Source organism: Spermophilus citellus (genome assembly GCF_964194105.1).
Source record: "Spermophilus citellus genome assembly, chromosome: 1".
NCBI classification, from domain to species: domain Eukaryota; kingdom Metazoa; phylum Chordata; class Mammalia; order Rodentia; family Sciuridae; genus Spermophilus; species Spermophilus citellus.
In genome coordinates, this window is record NC_138182.1 from 144,383,478 (window position 1) to 144,406,746 (window position 23,269).

At 41.1% G+C, this 23,269-nt stretch overlaps 4 protein-coding genes across 10 annotated transcripts in view; 2 read left to right on the forward strand and 2 right to left on the reverse strand.

Annotated features, from left to right (window-relative positions):
* Nucleotides 1–954: 954 nt before the first annotated feature.
* On the reverse strand, nucleotides 955–7,260 carry GDF9 (growth differentiation factor 9). 5 transcript variants are annotated; one of them, XM_081292465.1, is made up of 4 exons: nucleotides 6,581–6,707; nucleotides 6,025–6,147; nucleotides 4,078–4,387; nucleotides 955–2,296 (listed from the first exon to the last, which is right to left on the reverse strand). In XM_081292465.1, exons 3-4 carry the CDS (start codon nucleotides 4,208–4,210, stop codon nucleotides 1,335–1,337), a joined length of 1,095 nt encoding a protein of 364 aa, XP_081148591.1. In that variant the 5' UTR covers nucleotides 4,211–4,387; nucleotides 6,025–6,147; nucleotides 6,581–6,707; the 3' UTR covers nucleotides 955–1,334. The 5 variants fall into 5 exon arrangements, 4 of the variants coding, with proteins under 4 accessions (XP_081148591.1, XP_081148592.1, XP_081148589.1 ...); XM_081292466.1 differs by lacking the exons at nucleotides 6,025–6,147; nucleotides 6,581–6,707 and adding an exon at nucleotides 7,128–7,260; XM_081292463.1 differs by lacking the exon at nucleotides 6,025–6,147 and having other exon boundaries at nucleotides 6,581–7,118.
* A 70-nt stretch (nucleotides 7,261–7,330) lies between these two features.
* On the forward strand, nucleotides 7,331–8,649 carry UQCRQ (ubiquinol-cytochrome c reductase complex III subunit VII). The gene is made up of 2 exons (XM_081292560.1): nucleotides 7,331–7,624; nucleotides 8,452–8,649. The coding sequence occupies exons 1-2, from the start codon at nucleotides 7,471–7,473 to the stop codon at nucleotides 8,544–8,546; spliced, it is 249 nt and encodes an 82-aa protein (XP_081148686.1). The 5' UTR covers nucleotides 7,331–7,470; the 3' UTR covers nucleotides 8,547–8,649.
* Nucleotides 8,650–13,467: 4,818 nt separating this feature from the next.
* LEAP2 (liver enriched antimicrobial peptide 2) lies at nucleotides 13,468–14,396 on the forward strand. Its single transcript, XM_081292550.1, has 3 exons — nucleotides 13,468–13,661; nucleotides 13,852–13,991; nucleotides 14,260–14,396. Exons 1-3 carry the CDS (start codon nucleotides 13,530–13,532, stop codon nucleotides 14,294–14,296), a joined length of 309 nt encoding a protein of 102 aa, XP_081148676.1. The 5' UTR covers nucleotides 13,468–13,529; the 3' UTR covers nucleotides 14,297–14,396.
* An 888-nt stretch (nucleotides 14,397–15,284) lies between these two features.
* Nucleotides 15,285–23,269, reverse strand: part of AFF4 (ALF transcription elongation factor 4) — a 95,461-nt gene continuing 87,476 nt past the window's right edge. For all 3 annotated transcript variants that reach the window (XM_081292298.1, XM_081292299.1, XM_081292297.1), the window contains one exon: nucleotides 15,285–21,281. In XM_081292298.1, the coding sequence (XP_081148424.1) occupies nucleotides 21,154–21,281 (128 nt within the window). In that variant the 3' untranslated portion in view covers nucleotides 15,285–21,153. The remainder of the gene's footprint in view (nucleotides 21,282–23,269) is intronic.

The window sequence follows — 23,269 nt, forward strand, 5'->3', positions numbered from 1 at the left end:
AGACGATTAAAGAGTTACTATATGTACATTAGCCCTAACTCTGTATCTTTGCTCTCTTAAGAGACAGTGAAAACCCACACAAAAGCCAGGAGAAGGGGTGCATGCCTTTCATCCCAGCAGCTTGGGAGGTGAGGCAGGAGGTTCACAATTTCAAAGCCAGCCTCAGCAACTTAGCAAGGCCCTATCTCTAGATAAATGTTTCAGTGGTTGAGTTTCCCTGGGTTCAATCCCTAGAATATATTAAAAAAAAAAAAAAAAAAAAGGAAAACCCACACAAAAGCCATTAGATCCACATAAGGCCTGCTCAGTAATAAGACAGTCACTACCAGCTTAGTTTAGTGGGAACACTGCTAATACACCTGGAAAAAGAGTATGTGGGGGCGCTGGGGATGTGGCTCAAGCGGTAGCGCGCTTGCCTTGCCCGGGTTCGATCCTCAGCACCACATACAAAGATGTTGTGTCCGCCGATAACTAAAAAATAAATATTAAAAATTCTCTCTCAAAAAAAAGTATGTGGGGTGGACTGAGGGAAATAGGCAAAAAGCAAATAAAAAACAAACATCAACCAACCTTCTTGGCTTTCTTCCATAAGGTCAAAAGTTTTAAAGAAAATACATTTTAAAATCTTGAACACAGGTTTTCTTGGAACAATCTGCAATACAATTTCCCTTCAACAAATGGGACAAATGTTATATGGTTTTATGTGACTCAATTTATATACACCAGTTAATAAGCAGAATTAGCGTATTGTACACCAATCACACTAAGACAACAGAAAGAGTTCTGCTGCATACTCTAATCCTAGAGAATTTCACTTTACCAGGATTCAGGCAGAGAGGTTAGCCTCCCTTTCACTCTGGAAAAAAAAAAAAAAAAGCAAAAGTTGAGCCAATGTCAGCTTTCTGACATGCTTCCTCTCTCCCAATCATAATTTATTTAATCACACACACACAATTTATGCCATTGACAGGAATTTATTCTTCCATTATCATAATACTAAAGCTCTCTGAATATCTGGCTGCAATTCCATTAGATTTATGCTAAGTTAGAATTTTTCCGTCAAAACCAAAACACTTGTGAAAAGAAAAAAAAATGCTCAGGGGAAAAAACAATTAAATCTCTCCAAAGTAATTACATTTAAGTGTTGAAATTAAGGCTAAGTAGGAACAACTGACCTTATCCCTTCAGACAGACGCCCCAGAATGTGCTAACATGCATATGCTCCTATTTCTACAATGTGTTATGTGACACATAAGCCGTCTCCTGAGAGCAGAGAGGCACACAACACTTACTTTGCTAAATAGGCTCAAGGTTTTCATTTAGAGGACCCTAAGTTAACGACAGGTGCACTTGGTAGCTATCATATCTTCATACTCTTTGTAAGCGATTGAGCCATCAGGCTCAATGGTCAAAACACTCAAGGGGCTGTATTTGGCAGGTACACATGATGGTCTTGGCACTGAGGAGTCGAGCTTCTCATAGATGATGTTCTGCACCGTGGTGTGAACCGGAGAGCCATACCGATGCCCAACTGCCCTTGGACATTCTCCTTTACAGTACCGAAGGTTGTATCTGTGAGGGGCCACAATCCAGTTGTCCCACTTGAGCTGATTAAAGCTAATTCTAAAGTCATGGAGCTCACACTCATTTTGGGGGAAATAAAACTGTTTGAAGTATTCACTCAGGTTGAAGGAAGCTGGAACCAGTGGCTTCTTCAATTGAGAGGTGATGGTTTCCCGACCTCTCCGGTGGCAGGTGGATCTCCCACCCTTGACAGTCTCTTCTCCCATGGGATAGGCAGCCACATTACTCCTCTGGTCAGGACCCTGTGAAGACTTCCTTTTATGGTGAAGGGAATACCACCTGTGATAAGCCTGAGCACTTGTGTCATTCAGATATAAGATCAGTGAGGGGGACAGAAGAGGCATGGTAAAGGATCCATCCTGAGCTGAAGGGTGCTGCAGCTGGTCTTTTGTGCATGTAAAATTGACAGACATGTGAATATTTCTCTCACTGGAAACCACTATAGGCTGAAGGAGTGGGGTTACATCAATCTCAATTTGCTTGTGATTCTTTCTAAATTTGAACTGTGAATTAAAGATCAATGAGTAAGGAGCTCTAGGGAGAGTCTTGTTAGAAGACTTTGGTTCTTTTATCACCAGGTTGCACCGACATTTAACAATAGAGGAAGGAGAAACTGAATTATTGAAAGTGTAGAGCAAGACGGATTTGAGTAAGTGTTCAACGGCAGTAACACGATCCAGATTAAACAGCAGGTCCACTGATGAAAAGATTCCTGAAAGGAAAAAATGATTCACCAGTTAGTGGTGCTTGCATACAAATCAGATGTAATTAGAAGTCAAATCTAGGAATTGTACTAGCAATATGCAATCTCTCTTCTCTTTCCCTGCATTTCCTCAAGCCTCAAAGATAATGAGGGGAGGGACTAAAAATAGATGTATAGAAAAGGTAATTGGTACCCTATTTCCCAGGAACCATCAATGGATATTTTATCTCCAGAATGTCAGAACAACTTTGATGGTAAATTAAAGCAACAGGGAATTATTACATTCTGAAGTTCCAATGTTAACAACCTGCTCCAAATGCAGGAAGCTAATAAGTAGTATTTTTCTTTTGGAGACACTCTATAGGGAAAAACCATCATAGTAATTTAAAACACTCAGCCTTGTTTAAACAATAATCTAAGCCCCAGTGAATTAAATCAATTAAAACCACTTGACTGGCCATTTAATTTAGCACACTTGAGATTAAAAAAAAAAAAAGGAGGCTCTGATGCCTCTAGAGTAAAAATGAAAGGCATTTAAATGGCCACAAGCCCTGGTTGTTTAGAATGGTTTTCTTTACATCATGAGCTAGAGAAAGTACTTTTTCTAAAGCACTGCTCCTCTCACACCTAAGACAACGAACTGCTCCAATTGTTGACTTACACTTTGGTGTTTCGTTTTTGCAATGGTAGGAATGAAACTCAGGGCCTCACATATCTAAACAAGCACCCTACCACTTAGCTACATCCCCAGCCCTGACACTTTAAAAAAAAAAAAAAAAAGAACAAAGAGAGTGAGAGAGAAAGAGAGAGAGAATTTTTTTAATATTTATTTTTTAGTTATTGGCGGACACAACATCTTTCTTTGTATGTGGTGCTGAGGATCGAACCCGGGCCTCACGCATGCCAGGCGAGCGCGCTACCGCTTGAGCCACATCCCCAGCCCCGACACTTTGTTCTTAAGGACCTACTGTACCAGATGAGGACCTCACAGAAAGCAACAAACAAGAGACTATCCTGTTTGACACAGAACATACTGGGCATATCAGATATAGGACATTTCCAACAGCTGGGTGAACAGAAACAGATGCTAAGCTTCTCCAGCACTTTCCTCAGCCTTCAAAGCCATTAGGTCTCTTTCAGTGCTAAAATCCTATCATGTGAGTCCACATTAACTAATGACAGCATTAGAAAGAAAACATAAGCCAGGCGCTGTGGTGCGTGCCTATAATCCCAGCAGCTTGGGAGGTTGAGGCAGGAGGATTGCCAGTTCAAAGCCAGCCTCAGTAAAAAGGAGGCACTAAGCAACTCAGTGAGACCCTGTCTCTAAGTAAAATACAAAATAGGGTTGGGGATGTGGCTCAGTAGTCAAGTGCCCCTGAGTTCAATCCCTGGGGACTCCCTACAAAAAAAGAATGTGATCAATTATCAAATTTGTTTCAATTGGATATTGAGTATCCTACAAAATAAAACCCAATTCAAGAAGCAAAACCCAGCAGGGCACAGTGGGGCAGGCCTGTAATTTCAGCTACTCTGGAAGCTGAGGCAGGAGAATCATAAGTTTGAGGCCAGCATAGGCAATTTAGTGAGACCCTATCTCAAAAATGAAAAATACAAAGGGCTGGGGTGTAGCTCAGTGGTCAAGTACTTGCCCAGCATGTGCAAGGCTCTGGGTTCAATCCCCCGTCTTTTAGACACACATACTGCTCTAGTCTGTCTGTCATGTAAATACAGATGCATCTAAGCTTATAACATCGTCCCTCTACCCAGTTAAGAAATTTGCTTTTACACACCTGTCACCTGATGTCCAAGAGCCTGTTTGTGCAGCGAACTGGGAGTGAAGAGCCGAATGGTGTTGTATAGGTGACTTCTAGTGGATTTGGGAATCCCCTCCTTTGTAGCATACATCTTATAGAGCTTCTTCATGTAGTGCAAAGCTCTGGAGTCTGGCTGCAGCCTAGGGGCTCCACCTCGCCCATCAGACAGAAACTTGAAAAGGTGGCCAGGGCTGGGTGTCCCATCTATAGGTTGCAGTATGGACCAAGGTTCTGCCTCAGATTCCAACTCAGCATTAGCTGCAATCTGAGCTTCTCCCCTAGAAGTCTGAGAACCAAGACTAACATGAAAACATAGCCAGGCAAAACAGCAAAACCAAATGAGAAATTTGCTGGGAAGTGCCATGGCTTGGGAGAACTAACAAGGAAAACATTTCCCCATGCCTGTCTTCTTCCTAAAGGCCAGAAACCCCTAGCTTGGTCTCTTAAATAAATTTTAGGTGTGTGGGTTGACTAGCATCCCTTCTGCAATCAGGCCTCAAGGATCCCTAGCTGAAGATAATTTTTATCAGGTCTATAGCAATCAGCTGATAATATCCTAATTATCCAATTTGTCCTCATTAGGTCAGATTGACTTGATTATGTAACTTTCCCTTTCTCCCTGGAATTTACTTAAAATCTGCTGAGTTATTGTTATGCTAATGAACTAGCGATGGAGTTGAAAGTCTAAGAGAAATTGAAGAATTACTTTAAAATAAAATCTTTCCTTTTATTAAAAAAAAAAAACAAAAAACAGAAATTAGGATTCTTTTTTGAGGTGGGGGTTACCAGGGATTGACCAGGGATTGACCCCGGGGGCACTGAGCCACATCCCCAACTGTTTTTTTTTATGGTAATTTATTTAGAGACAGGGTCTCACTGAGTTGCTTAGTGCCTCCCTTTTACTGAAGCTGGCTTTGAACTCACGATCCTCCTGCCTCAGCCTCCCAAGCTACTGGGATTACAGGTGTGTGCCATCGAGAAATTAGGATTCTTAAAATGTTCTTGGGTGTCTGTCAAAACTCCCAAGGCATGTAGAAAAGCTAATCATTCGTGATGATACTCAGATCTTTTGGTATGCAGTTTGTGATATTGGGTTTACTCTTCCTTTCAACTCATCCTCACCAGTTCTCCCACTTTCAGGTGCTTAAAATAAGTAATTATTTTACTGAGTGTTGAATGGAGGGTGAGAGAAAAATCACAATTGACATAGAAATTCCAAAGAGCAGGGAAATGTTAGGTTGCTCAGTCCTTCTTAGTGGCTTAGTATAGGACTTGTACTTGGTAAATTGCAGTGTGCTTGTGATGTGTTTTAAAAGAGGACACGGCCTTTAACTGTCATTTGTTTTTTTTTTTTTTGGTATTGGAGATTGAACCCAGGAACGCTCTTCCATTGAGCTACATCCCCAGTACTTCATTTATTTATTTTTAATTATTGAGACAGAGTCTCACTAAATTGCTGAGGCTGGCCTTGAACTTGCAATCCTCCTGAGTCATCAGGAGTGTGCCACCATGTCCAGCTTCTTAACCTTAACTAATATTAAAATATAACCCACTTCAATCTAATATATGAAATATGATATGTCAAGAGCTTTGTAATGTTGTGAACAACCAATAAAAAAAAATAAAAAAATAAAAAAAAATATAACATCTTGATGTCCTTACTTTGATTAGCACATTCATCTGAAAAGATTTTGGTTGAAAGGTTTTGAAGTGTTTACAGGGGTTAGTAAATAAATGAATGCTTTATTTTTTATTAATTACCCAAATGGTGGTAGAATTCAGTACAGTATTTTCATCCTTAACTGTTCTATGTATTTATGCTCCTGCCTTGGAGCAGAGACCAAATTAGATATTACTTTTTGTTAGTTGCAGAGCAGTCTGAACAACTGTTGGCTGCAGGTGGGCTGAACACTGGACCCTTACCTGTCTGGTTCCTTATCGTTTGTTTGCGTCAAGTCTGAACACTCAACCCCACTCAAGGCTGAACATTCGACCCCCACCAGTCTGGTGCAACGAAAACCCACGTCTGACCCCTGCCCCGTCTGCCTGAAGGCAGAAGATGACACCCTTAGCAACTACTGTATGATCCAATCACTGTACGACAACAAGGCAGCTTACAGACCCAGAGACCCCCATTATAATTTGGCTATAAAAACTCTCTCCTGCTGGGCCCCCCTCTCTTGCTCTCTCTTCTCTCGCTTTCGCTCTCTTTCCTCTTTCTTCTCTTTTGCGCTTTGCTTTCCCACCTCACTCCCCCCCACACTTTGTTCTCTTCCTCTCTCTTTCCCTGCTCTTTCTCTTCCTACCCTGTTAATCAGACACTGCCACAATAAAGATCTTTTGATCGCTACAAGTGTCACGGTCACTTTCCTTTCACTTTTTAGAAAAACGAGGTAAATGTGCATCGTGAAAAGCTGAAACCAGGGGCAACCCAGCACCACCCTCAAGGAGGCTATCTGCTTGAGGAAAATTAACCCACACTTAGAGTACAAGGTAAATCACCAGTCTGTGCAGCGCCTCGATTGATAAAGCTGATACTGGCGTAGGTGATGGTCTGAAAATAGAGCCCCTTTTTAGCTACTGGACAAAACCCCACAAAATCTCGCATTAGGCTGCCGCAGGGTGGCTGCGCCTCAGGGGCGTTCTCCACTGCCTGGAGGACTCACAGGCGCAAAGCTCTGGACCACCGTGGCCCTCCAGGTCAGCTGCCACCCCGACCCCAAAATTCAAAATTATTATCGTTGTTGTTATTACTACTATTTTGTGGTGCTGGCGATGTCACCCAAGGCCTCACGCATATTAGGCAAGTGCTCTACACCGAGCTACATCCCTGGCGTCTTTTTTCTCCCCTATCTCTATGTCACCCGGCCGCTCCCGGAGCCTGAAGCTCCGTGGAAAGGCCCAGGACTACTGTGAGCGCCTCCCGGGGGGCACCGGGTCCCCCAAATCTCGCAGGAACCCAGACGTTCACCACTAAGCCCCACCTTCGGGACTAGGCAGCAGCACCCCACCCCAGCACCGCCCACCTCCGGGTCACCCGGGCAGGCCACGTCTCTTTAGAATCCGGCAACAGCGTTTTCCCCCGGAAACACAGGAAAAGTGGTATCTCCCGGAAGTGACTTTACGGCCTCCAGGAGCGGCTTCCGATCCTGCCGGAAGTGACGCTAGGAGATCCTTGGGTCAGTGTCCGTGGAGGGTGAGGTGACCTGGCTGCGGGAGTGAGCTGTGGGAGCGTGGGGGCGCCGCCTGGGCTCGGGGAGGCTAAGGAGTTCCGGGGCGGGCTTGGGGTCGGTGATCTCAGCCTGTTGGTCGTCCCCAGGCTGAGTCAAGGTCCTGTCCGCCCACGGTCCTTACAGAGCCGCCGCAACAATGGGCCGCGAGTTTGGGAATCTGGCGCGGATGCGGCATGTGATCACCTACAGCTTGTCGCCCTTCGAGCAGCGCGCCTTCCCGCACTATTTCACCAAGGGCATCCCCAATGTCCTGCGCCGCACTCAGGCGTCCATCCTTCGCGTGGTGCCGCGTGAGTGTCCAGGCCGGGCGGCTGGGGTCCGGACTGCGGTGCCTTCCGTGAGCGGGCACTCTACCGTGCACACCTTTCTCACTGAATATTCCTGGCAGCCCTTAGCTAGACTTGTCATCCTGAAAAAACGGCCAAAGGTCGCTTGGGTGACTCCAACTTCTTCCCCTGAGGTCATCTTTATCCACGTATCAGTGACGAAATGTCTCCTGTTGAATGTGCGACAGATAGTTCTGACAGTTGCATGACATTTTGAACACTGAAGCGTATACCTTAAAATGGTGACGCTTGTTAGGTGAATTTTATCTCAAATTATCCCTAAATTTTTTCGTTTAATGTGCAGCAGGGGAGACTTGGGGGGAAATTTGGTGTGAAATCTTCCTGGGTGGTCTACCTTCTGTTGGTTTCCTGTAAAATGGATGTGTTAAGGAACCTTTCTTTTTTTTTTTTTTTTTAAGAGAGAGAGAGAATTTTTAATATTTATTTTTTAGTTTTCAGCGGATACAACATCCTCGTTTGTATGTGGTGCTGAGAATTGAACCCGGCCCTCACGCATGCCAGGGGAGCGCTCTACCGCTTGAGCCACATCCCCAGCCCCAAGGAACCTTTCTTGATCCTCCAGTTTAAAAGTCTTAAAAATGAAAAGAGCTGGAGATATAGCTTAGTGGTACAGCACCCTTGGGTTCAATCCCCAATATCCCCACCCCCCTCCACAACAAATATCTTAGAAGTTAGCACCAGGAGGGTGGAAACTGCTGGAAGTCAGAATTGGAGGGTGGAGACCTTTGTTTTATGTGCTCACTGTTTATTCTCCCTTTTGGTTTTTAAAGCATTTGTAGTGTTTTATCTTGTCTACACCTGGGGGAACCAGGAGTTTGAGAAATCGAAGAGGAAGAATCCAGCTGCCTATGAAAATGACAAGTGAACAACTCATCTGGATAATGGTTTTCCACCTGTGAAAGACTGTTTTCTGAGAGAGGAGTCTGTATGGTAGTGTCTGGAAGACACAATAAACTTATTATGGACTACACCGTTGTGACTTTACATTTTGTGAGCAGAATCCTAGGGTGATTGCTAATATTCAAGTTCATGAAGCTTCGCTTCTCAGTATTGGTCCTTAATAGTTTCGCTCAGTCTGGGTTTTTGGTGAATAGTGAACTCGCCTCTTTTATTATCTACAAGAAAGTAGCTTCAGCTGCTGCTCTAGTTAACCAGTGGTAGGTGGCATGTGCTGCAGGGAGTGTTGGATTTTGGCCCTCTGTTCCCATTGTAACCATAAAGTCTAGAAACTGTATTCTAATTACTGTGTATCAGCTATTCAGCCACACAAATGAACTTCACATCCTTTGAACACAAACTTCACAACAATCTTGGAATTAAGTATTTTTTTATACTCATTTTGCAGTTGAGAAAACAGATGCAGCTTAAGTAATTTGCCCAAAATTATACAGCAGTGAATGGTGAGGTCTGGCACCACAGTGTGGGTTCTTAAAAAAAAAATTTACACCTAGAAAAAATATATTTAAAAAAAACACAACTGTTATACCACCTTTCCTCAGGCAGGCCTTCCTTACCCTCAGGGAACGTGGCTATAAAAGGAGGAGATAAAGGTGATCAATGAACTATGATGGTCCTTGTGCCACAGAGCCAACAATTTTTTAACCCTCTGGGCTATAAAGTCTGTAGAAAAAGTTTACCCCTGCTTTGGAGATAATGAACTGCCTTTTTGGTAGAAAAGGTGCCATTTTCCCGCCAGTTTCATGCTTCGGGCCCATATTTTGTTTTTAGAAACTTCTAAGGACACTTCCTGCTAGTCTGTTGCTCAACTTCTGACTCAGGCTGTCTTTCCTTTTCAAATGATTGCTATAGTCCTTAGCCAAAATTAAGAAAAATAAAAAAACAAACGGATAAATTGCATTAATTGTGAGGCAGGATATGAGGATGTCTAACAAGGACTACCCACTTAAACTATCACTGTGTGAAATGAGGCAAGAAACCTGCACCTTTTTTTTCTTTGTACTGGGGACTGAACCTGGGGGTGCTTTCCCACAGAGCTCCATCTTATGTTACATCACAGATGTGTGCCACCACGCCTGCTGAAACCTGAATTTTTTTAGTTTCTTGCGATGGAATAAAGTTCTTGGGTTGTGCTATTGGTGAAATGAGTGATATGTGTTCATAGACTTAACAGGGTAGCTATTTGAGGAAAACTCTTGCCCTCCCCACACGGTTGGCTCTTCGTTTAGATTTTGTCCCCATGTCTTGCTGCCAGGTCTTGCAGCATACTTGGGGTCACAGACTCCTTTGAGGATCTGATGAAAACTGAGCTAGAAGGAGGTGTCAGTGCACCCATCCTTACCTTGCATCATTCTGGAGGGGGTGGTGGTGGAGCTAACTGCCTCCATAGGCTGTCTTTCTTTTGCCCTCTGCAAATCCAGGGCTGCCTGCTCCACCACTGAGCTACACCCCCAGCCTTCTCCCTCTGCTTTTGGCCCCAAGCCTCCTAGGAAAGATGGCCACCCTATTCCATCTTCCCAGCCTTGTTTTAACATTTTTCTGGTTCTTTGACTTTAACTCCTTGATAGCTACCAGAAACAATCAAATTTAGCTCTTGTCAGGGGCTGGGGTTGTGGCTCGAGTTGTGGCACGCTCGCCTTGCACGTGTGAAGCACTGAGTTCGATTCTCAGCACCACATAGAAACAATATATTGTGTTCACCTAAAACTAAAAAATAAATATTAAAAAAAAAGAATTAGCTCTTCTCAGTTTACACCAGACACTGAACTTGTTGGTCTGAATCCATTTCATCCCAGGAGTGCTCTTCTGAGAGGACCCTATTGTAAGTCCATGTGTCTTGCCAAGGGCTCCCCTCTCTGAACTTGGGAGCATGAATCTCTCAAAGGGGTGCTAAGGCATCTGTGAGCTGTGGTTAAGTTGTAGCTTAGTGCTTCTTTCTGTACACACTGTGGGATCTGGGATCACTCTAAGGACTATTCATAGAAGTCCACAAAGGAGAACTTCAGTCTTTTAAGGAAGGTACATTTGGTGCTTCCAGCCCTAGGTGTGGCTCTTCAACTTGCAATGGCACATCCATTTGCCCCATTTAACTCTTCTTTTCCCAAATGCTTCTGCCCCTACAGGGCTTTTTGTCAATGGGCTGCCATCCAGTGAAGGAAATTCTCCAACACAGTGCCCAAGATACAGGCCTACCTAGTGCAGGGCCAGAAGTCTGCCAGTGCCAGCCAGCTACAAAGCAAATGCACTTTGACCCTTTGTTGAAATATTACCTGGAAAAGTTTTTCCGTTTCAAAGTCTTTCATCTTTTATTAGGCGCTCCTGCTCAGGGACAACAAAAAAGGTTCCAATTACTGCTAAGTCCTAATGATCTCCTCTCTCCACCTGGAATATATTTCACACAGCTGCTCATGTATCTGCACCCTCTTTCTCCCATTTCATCCGAGGCACTTACCTCAGAAGCAGAAAGTCCCTGGGAGTTGTATCCAGAGTGACCAAGCTCTCAACTATCAAACCTGTTTCAGTCTCATTTTCTTGTAAATTAATCATTTTGAGTCCCCAAATGTCACTGCTCCAAAGGCCCGAGATCTACTCCCATCTCACTGATAGAACAAGAGACTAAATCCAAAAGGGGAAGGCATGACCTGTAAAGGGTCAGGTATTCAAGGAACTGAGGCTCTGGTCTCTTTCTCCTTATGGCTGAAATTGTCAACAGCTGCAAAGGCCTTTCTACTGGAGGATGGAGTAATTGTTCATTCAGCAAAATACTTTATTGCACAGTGCCCATGAATTGTTCAACTTTCAGGAATAAGGTTTACACAGCCTCTCAAGCATGTGATTGGCTGAGGGTAACTAACTTCTGCCAATACAGCTAAGTGCTGTCTGATGCCACGTTTCAAAGTTTGATATTTGTTCCATATTTAGTTTAAAACAACAGGTTGGGCATTTTAAAATTATTCCTCTAGCAATTTTTCCTTCTACAGAACATACCTAACCATTCTTTTGGGAAGAGGGGTGGCATGTAAGATAGAGGCTTGAGGCCCAAAGATTCCAGCAGTGTTGCTGCACCCATGAGGATGGTCCTTTTTCCTACATACAGTGGGCTAAGGGCTTCAAGTTCTTTCCTTCTCTGTGGGGTTGACTTTAGAAATTAACACAAATGGCTAGTTTGATTTTGCTTGGAATACAGAAAGCCAGAAGTGGGGCCAGGTGCAGCAGCACATGCCTGTAATCCCAGTGACTCAGGGGGCAGGAGTATCACATGTCTGAGGCCGTTCTCAGTAACTTAGCAAGACACTGTCTCAAAAAGATAAAAATGTCTGGGGATGTAGCTCAGTGCTAAAGCACTGCTGGGTTCAATCCCCAGTACCCCACCCCCACAAAAAGGCAGAAGTGCAGACTAGGAGAACCCATGTCAGATGGGTTGCCTGTCAATGGAGGCTGGCACTGAGCCCACAGACCCAACTGGTTCTAGGACATCATGTTGAGTCTTTTGCTTATCTAATCAGATTTGTGTTCTTAGTCAATATTCACTAGGTCACCAGAGCCTCTCCTCAACCCTGTAAAGTTTTTTACTTAGTCCTATACCTGGGGTCATCATGTCCAAACTCAGGGATAAAGGAAGGGAACAACAAATTAAGTCTTGAATTTTTAGGATTGGTTAGTTGGGTTCAATATGTCTATTTCTCAAATGTTCTAAAGTTGAAGCAGTGGTGCCCCCCTCTAGGCCTAGTTCCATGGTCCCAAGAGAACTGGAACCAGGACAGACAGATCTGTGGACACACCCCACCTTCTGCCATTTTTTTTTTTTTTAAAGAGAGAGTGAGAGAGGGGAGAGAGAGAGAGAGAGCCCCTTCTGCCATTTTTTTAAGGTTCAACATACTACCCTCTTCTCCCTTGGCAAGAAGCACCCTCTTACTTGCACGGCTGCTGGAGACCTATTATTAGAATTCTATTAGTGACCATGCCCATAACATGTCCTCTCTTGATCCGGACACCTGCAGTGATCCCTGCTAGTGGATGTTTTGGGCTTTTTAAGTTCTCTTAGCCTTGTTCCTGCAGCCCTGAGGCTGTTGGAAGAAAATACTCTACCAAGACCCCTAATGATTGGGAAGGAGACCCATAATTCAATGTTACTACACAAGCTCTCACAGATTTAGGTGCTCCTGTTAGCTCCCCATTCCTATCTTCTTAAAAACAAAACCAATCTATAATCATTTATTCAGTTCACCCATGGCTCCCCTACCAGTTTTGACTGCACTCCCCCTGAAAAAGGTAGACCAGGTTTAAAATTTTCCATAGCCGGGTCTTCCCAGCTGGAAGATGAGATTGTATAGATATTAGAGTAACAAACCATCTATGCAGCTGGGAGCTCTGGGGCACTGTAGGCTGTTTGCTGAAATCTCCTTTCACAGAAGAGAGACCAGGGCCATATCCAATTGCCTGTACACAATATATCAGGACTTCTTACCTAGACAAGGATGAAAGAGGGCATCATTTCTGAAGACTTTATTATTAGAATTCTATTTTGATTAGTGACCTCACAGAGCTATTTTAGGATGGGGGGGTGGTTGAACCCAATATTAGCATACGCTCTACCACCAAGCTATACCCCCTAGTGCATTAAACTATTTTAAAACAGAAATGTGGCTAGATTCCTTGTCTCCCTCAGAGGTTTCACGTGGCTTTCATACAGGAGGGGCAGTTCTAACTTTTGTTATAATGGGTGAAAGGGTCCATGCCAGCAACACAATTACTCAAAGTCCAGATGAGAAATCAGTAAATACAACGTGCCTGAAAGGTAGCCCTTGAGCACATTCCTCTGGTAGATATTAACTTATTAAATTGATCCTGATTACAAATATAAACTTTGCTCCTATCTCACCTGGCAACCATGAAGGCAGATGTCTATAAAAGGAAGTGGGAACAGTCTCTGGCTTTTAGGCTCCAACATCCTCCCTCTGCCAAGATGTGGCATCTCAAACTCCTTGCAGTACTCATGATTTGCCTGCTGCTGTTGGGCCAGGTAAGGAAAGAAGGAATATGTGTGGACACAACAGTGGCAGTAGGAGAACTTTAGATGGACCCCCAAGAGCTGGACTTGGTTTTAAGAATGGTTCCTGCTTAATCTGCAGTACTTGGGGATGATCCTTCTTCCAAGGAATGCAACAGTTGTAAACTTCCCTACTTGAGGTGCATTTGTCTTTGCTCCACAGGCAGATGGCTCCCCAATATCAGAACTGAGTTCAGGAAAGAGAAGATCACGGAGAATGACCCCCTTCTGGAGAGGGGTGTCCCTCAGGCCCATTGGAGCCTCCTGCCGGGACGACTCTGAATGTATCACGAGACTCTGCAGGTACTCTGCAAACCTGGGTGAGGGCTGGGGCAGAGGCCCCTGGGAAACTGGGCAGAAACAAGATGAGGACACACAGAGGCCTAACAATAAAGGGGGGCTGAGACTGGGAGCTCCATGGAGAAGAATCCCTCAGGAGTTAGGAACTATTAAAAAGAGTGGTGCCTTTCCTGAGACTGGACAGATCAAGCAAAGACAAGGGAAATGCAGCAGATGCGGCCCTGGGTACTCCTAGATTCAAGAGTCTAAAAACTCATTTTTCCCTCCCCAGAAAAAGACGCTGTTCCCTAAGTGTGGCCCAGGAATGACAAACGTGCCAGGGGAAGAAAGGACAGCAGTCACCTCCAACAATGCTCCGTTCTATGGAATATTGATTAACTGCATTTGGGCTGGAGATACAAAAGTGAAGCAATTTTGTGTTTTTAATATTTAAAGACAGATGTATGCTTTCATTTGGTCTCCATTTCTTCTTAGAATGCTGATATGTGGATAAGTTTATCCGTCTAAGTTTAGAGTTTATTTTTCTATGGATACTATTAAATGTCTCAAGTTGAAATTCTGGCAGTCTGAAATTCAAACTTGAAGAAGGATTCATTTGGTACAATATAGAAACAAACAAACATCGCCTAATAATGATCTGTTCAACTTCTCCATATGGAAAGTGTGGGGAAAGTTAACAATTTTTCAAGAATCTAATTAAGAATATAATGCAAGTTAAAGGCAAAAAAATTCACAAGAGATATGCAGTCAGTCTTGGCAATTTTCTAAGTTGTGGCCCTGGATCCTGGCCCTTTCCTCCATGTTAAGTACTTTTTTTTAGTTGTAGAGGGACACAATATTTTTATTTTATGTACTTATTTTTTATGTGGTGCTGAGGATTGAACCCAGTGCCTCACACATGCTAGGCAAGTACTCTACCGCTGAGCTACAACCCCAATCTGTAAAGAACTTTTTAGTGAGCTATCAAGATAGGCAAGGCTGGCACTTGCCACCTGATGATGTGTACAGGTTTGTTTATGAGTCTCTGAATATGAAGCAGAACTGAAAGAAAAATTTAGTTTAATAAGACAATAAAAGCCTAAGCCACCGAAAACATCAAAAAGGAACCGAGATTTCTGTTTAGGGCAGGGCAATTGTGAACATTACACAAGGAACCAGGCCAGAAAGTTCAGAATTTCTGTAATCAGAAAATGTGACCTGTGGTGGTGGGGCCAGACTTTAGTAGTGCTGGACCCTAAAATACAAAACAGCAATTGCATGAAAAGGGCAAAGTAAGAGCTGAAGAAGTCTAAAGTGCACAGTGTTTATAAACTTTAATACAGAAAATCTATTTGATATTTATTAAACTTAGTTTCTCCAGCTATGGTTTGGCATTATACAAAGCATCTTAATGACACAGAGTTAAAAAGATTTTTACAAATTGAAATGTGATACCCTTGTCTCCAAATATTTTAATTGCCATAAATTTGTTTAAAAATACACATTAAACGCATGTTTGACACTCTAAACTTTCTATAATCTCAATACCACAAAATACATATAATATACTATACAGATGTGGAAAAATCTAGTTAGTATATAATACTTTGCTCACCATTAACAGCTTTATTATGTGAAATGCACATACTGTCTTAAAAATCCAAGCTTTTGAGCCCCAAAGTACCTCTGAAATTTTAATGTATTGCAACAAATAAAAATCACAGTATATAATTGAAATTTTGGTTGAAAATGTAAGATGCCTAAATATTTTGGATAAAAGAAATGTAAAACAAAGATTTGGATCATGTACAAAACAAAGGCATCCTATTAGTCACTAACAGTACCTTTCTGCAGAATTAACAGGCTTATAATTTATCAACGGCATTACCTCCCCTTCAAAACCCTCCCCAAATATCAAACTGTTATTTACCAAATAATTTTAATTTCAAATAAGATAAAAGGATTTCAATAAATATATAAGCATTTCCATCCTCCATATACAAAATTTCTTAAAATCATTCAAAACGGAGGCTAGGTAGAAATTTCCCTAACTGTGCTTACCAACCCCGTATCTGGCCCTCACAGGTGGTGCCTTCCCAGGCACTGCCAACAGGGCCAGCTCTGTTGGTGAGCCCCTGCCCCCACCCCCAATCCCACCCCAGTACTGTTGAATGCTCATGTCGATGATTTGCCAGATGTGTGCATAAAGTTGTAAAATGGGGACACTTCTTGAACAGCAACAATGAACTCAACAATATGGATACTCAAGGCATTGATTTGAAAGGCAGCATTTCCGAATTGGTATTTTCCAAAGAGGAACATAGCAGGTAGAAAATTCCAATGGTTAAAAGCTGAAAAGAAACCACATGGAAGCATGAAAAAGTAAAAAACAAATATTACTCGAGTTTCTGGATGGGAGTGTTTCCCTGCTCATTTGGAGAGCTTTTCTTGGTTTTGTTTTAAAGAATGGTCATTTATGCTTAGCTGAGCAACAGTGGCAAGGAGAGGCCCATGCTGATATTCCTGAAAATCAACTTCTTTATATGACTACTCAGGCTGCTATTTTAGGATGCTTAAACATCTACATGACTTGGTTGAGACCTAGCCTGAATACTTTACTCTGTGACCAAATTCCATTAGAAGAGGAGACTTAGCTATTCCCATTCCCGTTTTGGGAGACAGCAAGTACCTTTTCTGGGGGATGGGATAGGGGTTGTGGGTGGCACAGTACCAGGGATTGAACTCAGGGGCACTCAACCACTGAGCCACATCCCCAGCCCTATTTTGTATTTTATTTAGAGACAGGGTCTCAATGAGTTGCTTAGCGCCTTGCTTTTGCTGAGGCTGGCCTTGAATTCATGTTCCTCCTGTCTTAGTCTCTGGATCCACTGGGATTACAGGAGTGTGCCACCATGCCCAGCTTAGCAAGTACTTTTTAATTAACCATCGGGTTTATGTGAATGGATTTATGTGAATAGGAGCTAGGTAGACCATCATTCCTTTATGAACTTATAACAACTTACTGCCTGTCATTTGCAGCTTGGTTTTCAGGGTCTAACAGGCTAAACCGAACTTCTTTATTATTCACAAACAATTTATTTGGCCTCTTGTCACTGCATATTCAAGCCATTGAATGATTGACTATTCTACTCATTTTACTGAATAGCAACCTCAGTTGTGCAACATAACTGGGGTGGGCGGGGGAGTCTGCCTCTCCAACACATTGATACATGAAGTTGAAATGAAATCTGTTTTCCACGTAACTAAGGAATATATATAAGTTATAGGAGTCTGTATGGATTTGAAATGTCCTGGCTCCCCAAGTTACTTAGTTTAGTTAGTTTGTTTTTTAAAGCATCATCACAATCTGCCTAAAACATTCATCCCCAGTAGATGTTCCTGGGACCATACTGAAACTCCTATAGATCAAGATACATAATGAAGCCATTTTGTTTAATTAGCTACTGGAAAATCAAAATTCTTCCCACCCTGTAAGAGCCCTATTACACTACAGAAGGGCTGAAATATATTTTAAAAGTTAATTTACTACAAATCATAGCAATTAAGTTTTAACAATCTAAAGGAATACACATTGCACCCTTGAACATTAATATCCAAGGTGTCAACAACAAAGTGTCTTAGATCAATTTAATAAATAATGTGGAAATAGTTGCACTAAGCTAAAATACTAAACACACACATTTTTGACAAACTAATTTCATGTTTTCATACATACATACATATATATAAAGTGTGTATGTGTACATAATTTTAAGAGCCAAAGTTACATACCCTCATACCTGGAGAGTGCACAGCGTACCCTCCTCTACACAGCTAGACATCACTCATGGGAGCAACTGCTGGCTGCTCAGAAATGCCACCAAGTACTGGCCTCTAGAGCCAGAAATCTCACTGACAACAGTTGCCTTCTGTAGGCTCTTGCTTCACAATGCAAGCTCATTCATTAAAAGTTAATGTACCAAAGTTTCTGCCATTAAATACAAAATGATCTGTCTAGCTGATTAAAACCTTTAATGAAAAGAAACGAACAACAATTAAAAAACAGTGAAATCTACTAAAGCCACAAGTGTGTCATTCAAAGTGCAGCCCAGATGCCTAGTGCAAGAGCTCCCCAGAAACACAGGCATGCATGGGCACGTGCACACATTACTCTAAATTCCTTATATATTGGAGAATTAAAATCAGTGGTGGTCAATCTTCTCTGCTCTTCAGGAGCTATAGCTGTAAATTTATCTGAAGTATTCACTGCTTTATAAAGTAACTTCTTGGCTCCTTGCCTAAAAAAAGGTGGCACTGAAGCAAGGAAAGGGCTAGATGTTCTCCAGCCAGACTGGTCCTTGGGTTGGGCAAGACTGAATCACCTGAAAGGGATACCGCACAGCCTAGCCCAGGCAAGGCTACTGTGACAATTTCATCCACTGCAACCAGTCTGCTGGTTGCCTATAAAGAATCCAATGGTGTAAACTGTAGCCTCCTGGCATACAGGTGTGGTCTTAAAGAGCAGTCAACAGTAATTTTCAAAATAGTTGCTACTTCTATAACTATATATTAAGTAAAAGTCTCAGACTAAGTTTGTTTTTAGCTGCTTGTCAAATTCAGTTTAAAATGATTAGAAAACACTGAGGATGCCTCACCTATTGAGGAGGGAGAAATGGTCACCTGTAATGGAGTCCAAAGTATGTGCTAGAGCAGATGACACAGAACATTTGAAATGACTGAGGAAAGGGAGTGGTATTTCCTCAGACTATGATATTAAAAATTCAATTATTTAGGATAGGATTTTGATCCACTACCAATTGGTAGAAGAAAAGAAAAAAAAAACAAACGCTCCACATGAAAAAGTTGAACAAGTCATTCTCTAAGAATTAACAGTTTTAAAAAGAAACATCTTACAGCAGCACCATAACACATAGGAAACTCTGCTTTAAGAAAACATCAGTGTGACTCCAGAAATGCTCCTGCTACCTTTCAGGACACACAAGAGACTAGAATGCACTGGAACTTAAGAGATGCCTCACTGGCTGTTGTTGCTGAAGTCAAAAAGCCCAGAGGATACTTGTTCCACTTCTAAGACATCACTGCAAATTAAGGAATCAGAGTCAGAGAAATCAGAGGAGGACAGAACACACACATATTTGATTAACATCTGTTATTTCTTACTAAATTACTATCACAATGGCTGAGAAGTTGTCCGTAAGGAAAACTATTCCTAGAATACACTAAGATTAAATTAGAAAGATATCAGAGGCAAATTCTCCAAGGGAAAAGGTTAAATTCAACATAATTCATAATCTCAATTTTCAAAGATATGTAAAAATAACTTGAGGTACAAAACAGTTAAGAAGCTCTATAAATATGAGGCCACAGGACAATGAAAGTTCACTAGCTTCAGAAATAAACGTTAAGAGAGACCCAAGCAGAGGATTCACTGCACCACTAAACTGGGAGATTCTCTATCCCTTCTTTCCCCTTTCCCATTTCAAACCTTAGCAATATCTACAAAGAGTAGGGCAAGCTTTCTCCCCTCCCCACCCCCAGTTGGATGTATTTGTTTTTGGAATAAGGAGAACAAAGCATTTCTTGAAGCAGCATTACCCAATTGGTTAGACTAAGTCATGTACCAACATATTAGCTTTTCTGAATTAATCTTTTTATGTCCGTAAAGGAAGTTTTATTTTAAATGAAAGAATTCAACATTATTACTACAGAGGACCAACCATGTATTGACAATCTGGTCCTAGTGTAAAACTTCATCTGTAAACAATCCACAGAGTCTTCATTTAAAAGTAATATTTAAGGCACACCAGACATGATAGGGGCAGTAAAAACAAAGTATAGAGGGTATATCTCTCATCCTCGACTCCTATATGCACCTTGTAGGGAAAGGAACATTGATATACAATTCTTACAGAGCTGGCATCTTAAGCTCTATCCCAGCTCTCCTCCCTTTTCCAAAAGAGCTCACATTAAACCTAGTTAGGTGGCACTTTTCTAGTATGAATTTTCTGATCCTATCAGAAAAATACATCACTGATGAGGGCCTTTAAGAAGGAGAAATTCATTATCTCTACATCAGGCATTAGAACTGTAACTTGTATAGCAAAACCACACACACCACAGCTGCAGGCCATTCCCACATCAGTTACCAATGCTCACTTCAGAGCATTACAATCTAGTATAGGGGAAAAATCTGCAAAGAGATTTTAACCTTCGAATATTATCAATTAAAGAGACATAGGCAGAAACCCTCAGGAGCTGGATCATACCTTTTTCAAGATTAACTTAATCTGCTTCAATTGTGTCAAAGAATAAGCAACAAAAGAGAATACATGGTTTTAATAAAATTCTTAAAGTTTAAGATTGTCTTTTTATGAAACCCTTCAATATGATGTGCTTCTCCTAGAAAGTTTGCCTACTCTTTTGTAATGCATTAAATGCAAGTTATGGTCACCTTGTGATTGCTGTAGTGTTAACATATTCACAGTTTTTGAAATAATGCATACCAAATCAGACACATTTCATTTTATATCCACATAAAATGCCATCTTCTCATATTTAAGTGACTTTTCATGTGTTAGAAAGATATGCTTATTACTAAGCATAAATTTTACAATAATAAAATTGCAGTTAAGATTTGAAATAATATCAGGTAGTAGGTAGAGAAAGAACATGTTCCTATTTTAGATGAACCAACTCTTACTCATAGAAGAGCTACCACAAAAAGACAATAGGTAACAAGGCTCCCAAAATATATAAATAAAAACACCTACATTAAATTTATGCTAAATATTCAACAGAGTAAATTTATATGCAGAAATAACTAAGTTTTAAACAAGCCCCAGTCTGGGAACTTAAAAAAATTAAAATAAATAGAATCTCACTTGATTAGTTACGAATTGCAACTGGAATTTCAATCTTATTATAGATCACTAAAACCATCTTATCAATATGCTGCAGATTTAAAAGTATTTAAATAATTTTTCACATTGGGAATATTAAAGGGGTCAATTGATATGATGGCTTTGGGTTATAAACAACACATGAACCAAGGAGGAGAAAACCATTCCTCATTCTTAGTGTTGACTAGGTGGTGTAATGGCAGTTTTCCTTCGTGATGTAACACAGTGTTGTGGAGAAAATCAGAGGCAACAAGAATGTGTTCAGTTCAAGATATCAACTTGGCATCTTGGCGAAGCCAGTGCAGTCCCTGCCGGGTATAACGAGCTAGATCTGTCATGATGCTTGCATTAAAGATGAGTGGGCCCATTACTTTATCCAGTTCAGCAAAGAATTCTAGAAAACCAAAAACATTCATTAAATATTGCACATTCTTTGGAATCACTGCTTTAAAATTGAGTCTAGATTATAAAACAGCATTCACATGACTTCAAAAAACACACCCTCCCCCACACTGTTACACATATACCACTGATAACAATTATAAATTGCTATTTATGCTTTAAAATGAAGACTCAGTACTACACACACAATGTACTATTATTCAAAATGTTATCTATGTGCCATCTTTATGTAAGCAGCAAGTGACATGAAAAGATATTCTTTGTATGTTTCTTATAATAGCTCCTGTGAAATAATTATGAGAGTTTGTATTCAACCATTTTGTTGTAATTATATGCCATCCACTATTAATAAATTAAATCTCATGTTTTAAGATAGTGGAATAAAATATTAAGAGATAGAAATAAAGATTTTATGTGAACAAATAAAGGCTGCACATAAGGGTGAGGGGTAGAACAGTATCCTAAAAATTGATTCTTATGTAATTTCGGGAGCAGCTATAATGATACAGGACTTAGACACTAAAAAGAGATTTTAGCCATGTAAGGAAAAAAAAAGGTTTACTAAAGATCTTATGCTATTCAAACAAGATAAGAAGTGACCAAACACTTGCTCATCTTTACAGAATTCCAGCTCATAAATGCAGAAGGTGTGTCAGAAGAGGAAATTCCTGATGAACTATTTCCTAATAGAATAATGGGTCTCCTCAGTGATCATCAACAGATGTGAAAAGCGTAAGTACAATAGGGAATCTTCTATCAGACTAATCAGGCTGACACCATCTGAATAATCTACTGACAGTACCACTAAAAAGGCTATTACATGCCTCTTAATATATATATAATGCAATAGGAAATTTAGAACACCACCTATAAAATATTCTTATGAAAATACTATACTTAGGGCCAGGGTGTAGTTCAGTGGTAGAGCACTTGCCTAGCATGGAAAAAGCCCTGGTTTAATCCCTAACACTGCAAAAAATAAAAAATAAAAAACACTGAACTTGAGGGCGGGAATGTAGCTCAGTGGTAGAGTGTGTGTAGCATATGTGAGGCTCTGGGTTCCATCCCCATAACTGAAACAATCACAAAACTGGAACTTGAATCAAATCTCAAGATATAACTTATCAGGGCTGGGAATGTAGCTCAGTTGGTAGAGTGCTTGCATCGCATGCACAAGGCCCTGGGTTCAAACCCTAGCATCAAGGGGGAAAAAAAAGATTCAACTTATCAGTATCAAGGAATTAAGAGAGAGAGAACAGGGCTGGTGCTGTAGCTCAGAGGTAGAGTACTTGCCTAGCAAGAGTGAGGCGCTGGGTTTGATCCTCAGCACCGCATAAAAATAAAATAAAGGTATTATGTCCATATAATATATAAATTATGTCTATATTATATTTTTTTAAAGAGAGAGTGATGGAGAGAGAGAGAGAGAGAATTTTTTTAATATTTATTTTTTAGTTCTTGGCGGACACAACATCTTTGTTGGTATGTGGTGCTGAGGATCGAACCCAGGCCGCACGCATGCCAGGCGAGCGCGCTACCGCTTGAGCCACATCCCCAGCCCTCTATATTATATTATATAAAAATATTATATATCATAATATATGACATATATATTATATAATATTATTATATATTATGTCTATATATGGGTATATATGTGTGTATGTATGTATGTATGTATGTATGTATATGAATGAATCAGAGAGAGAAAACAAATTAAGTGACATCATGAGGAAATAATCTGTCAAATCCAGAATAATACCTATTTAATGACCTGGTTTCTCACCATCAATGGCATGGCCAAAACAAAGAAAAGAACAAAAAAATGGAGGAGGGGGAAATACTCAATGCAATAAAATGTGTAGACCTTGCTTGGATCCTGTCTGGAATAAAAGTAACTGTTAAAAAAAGAAAAGAAAAGAAAAGAAAAGAAAGGCATGTTTGAGATAGGGGAAATTCGATGGTATACCAGGTATTAGA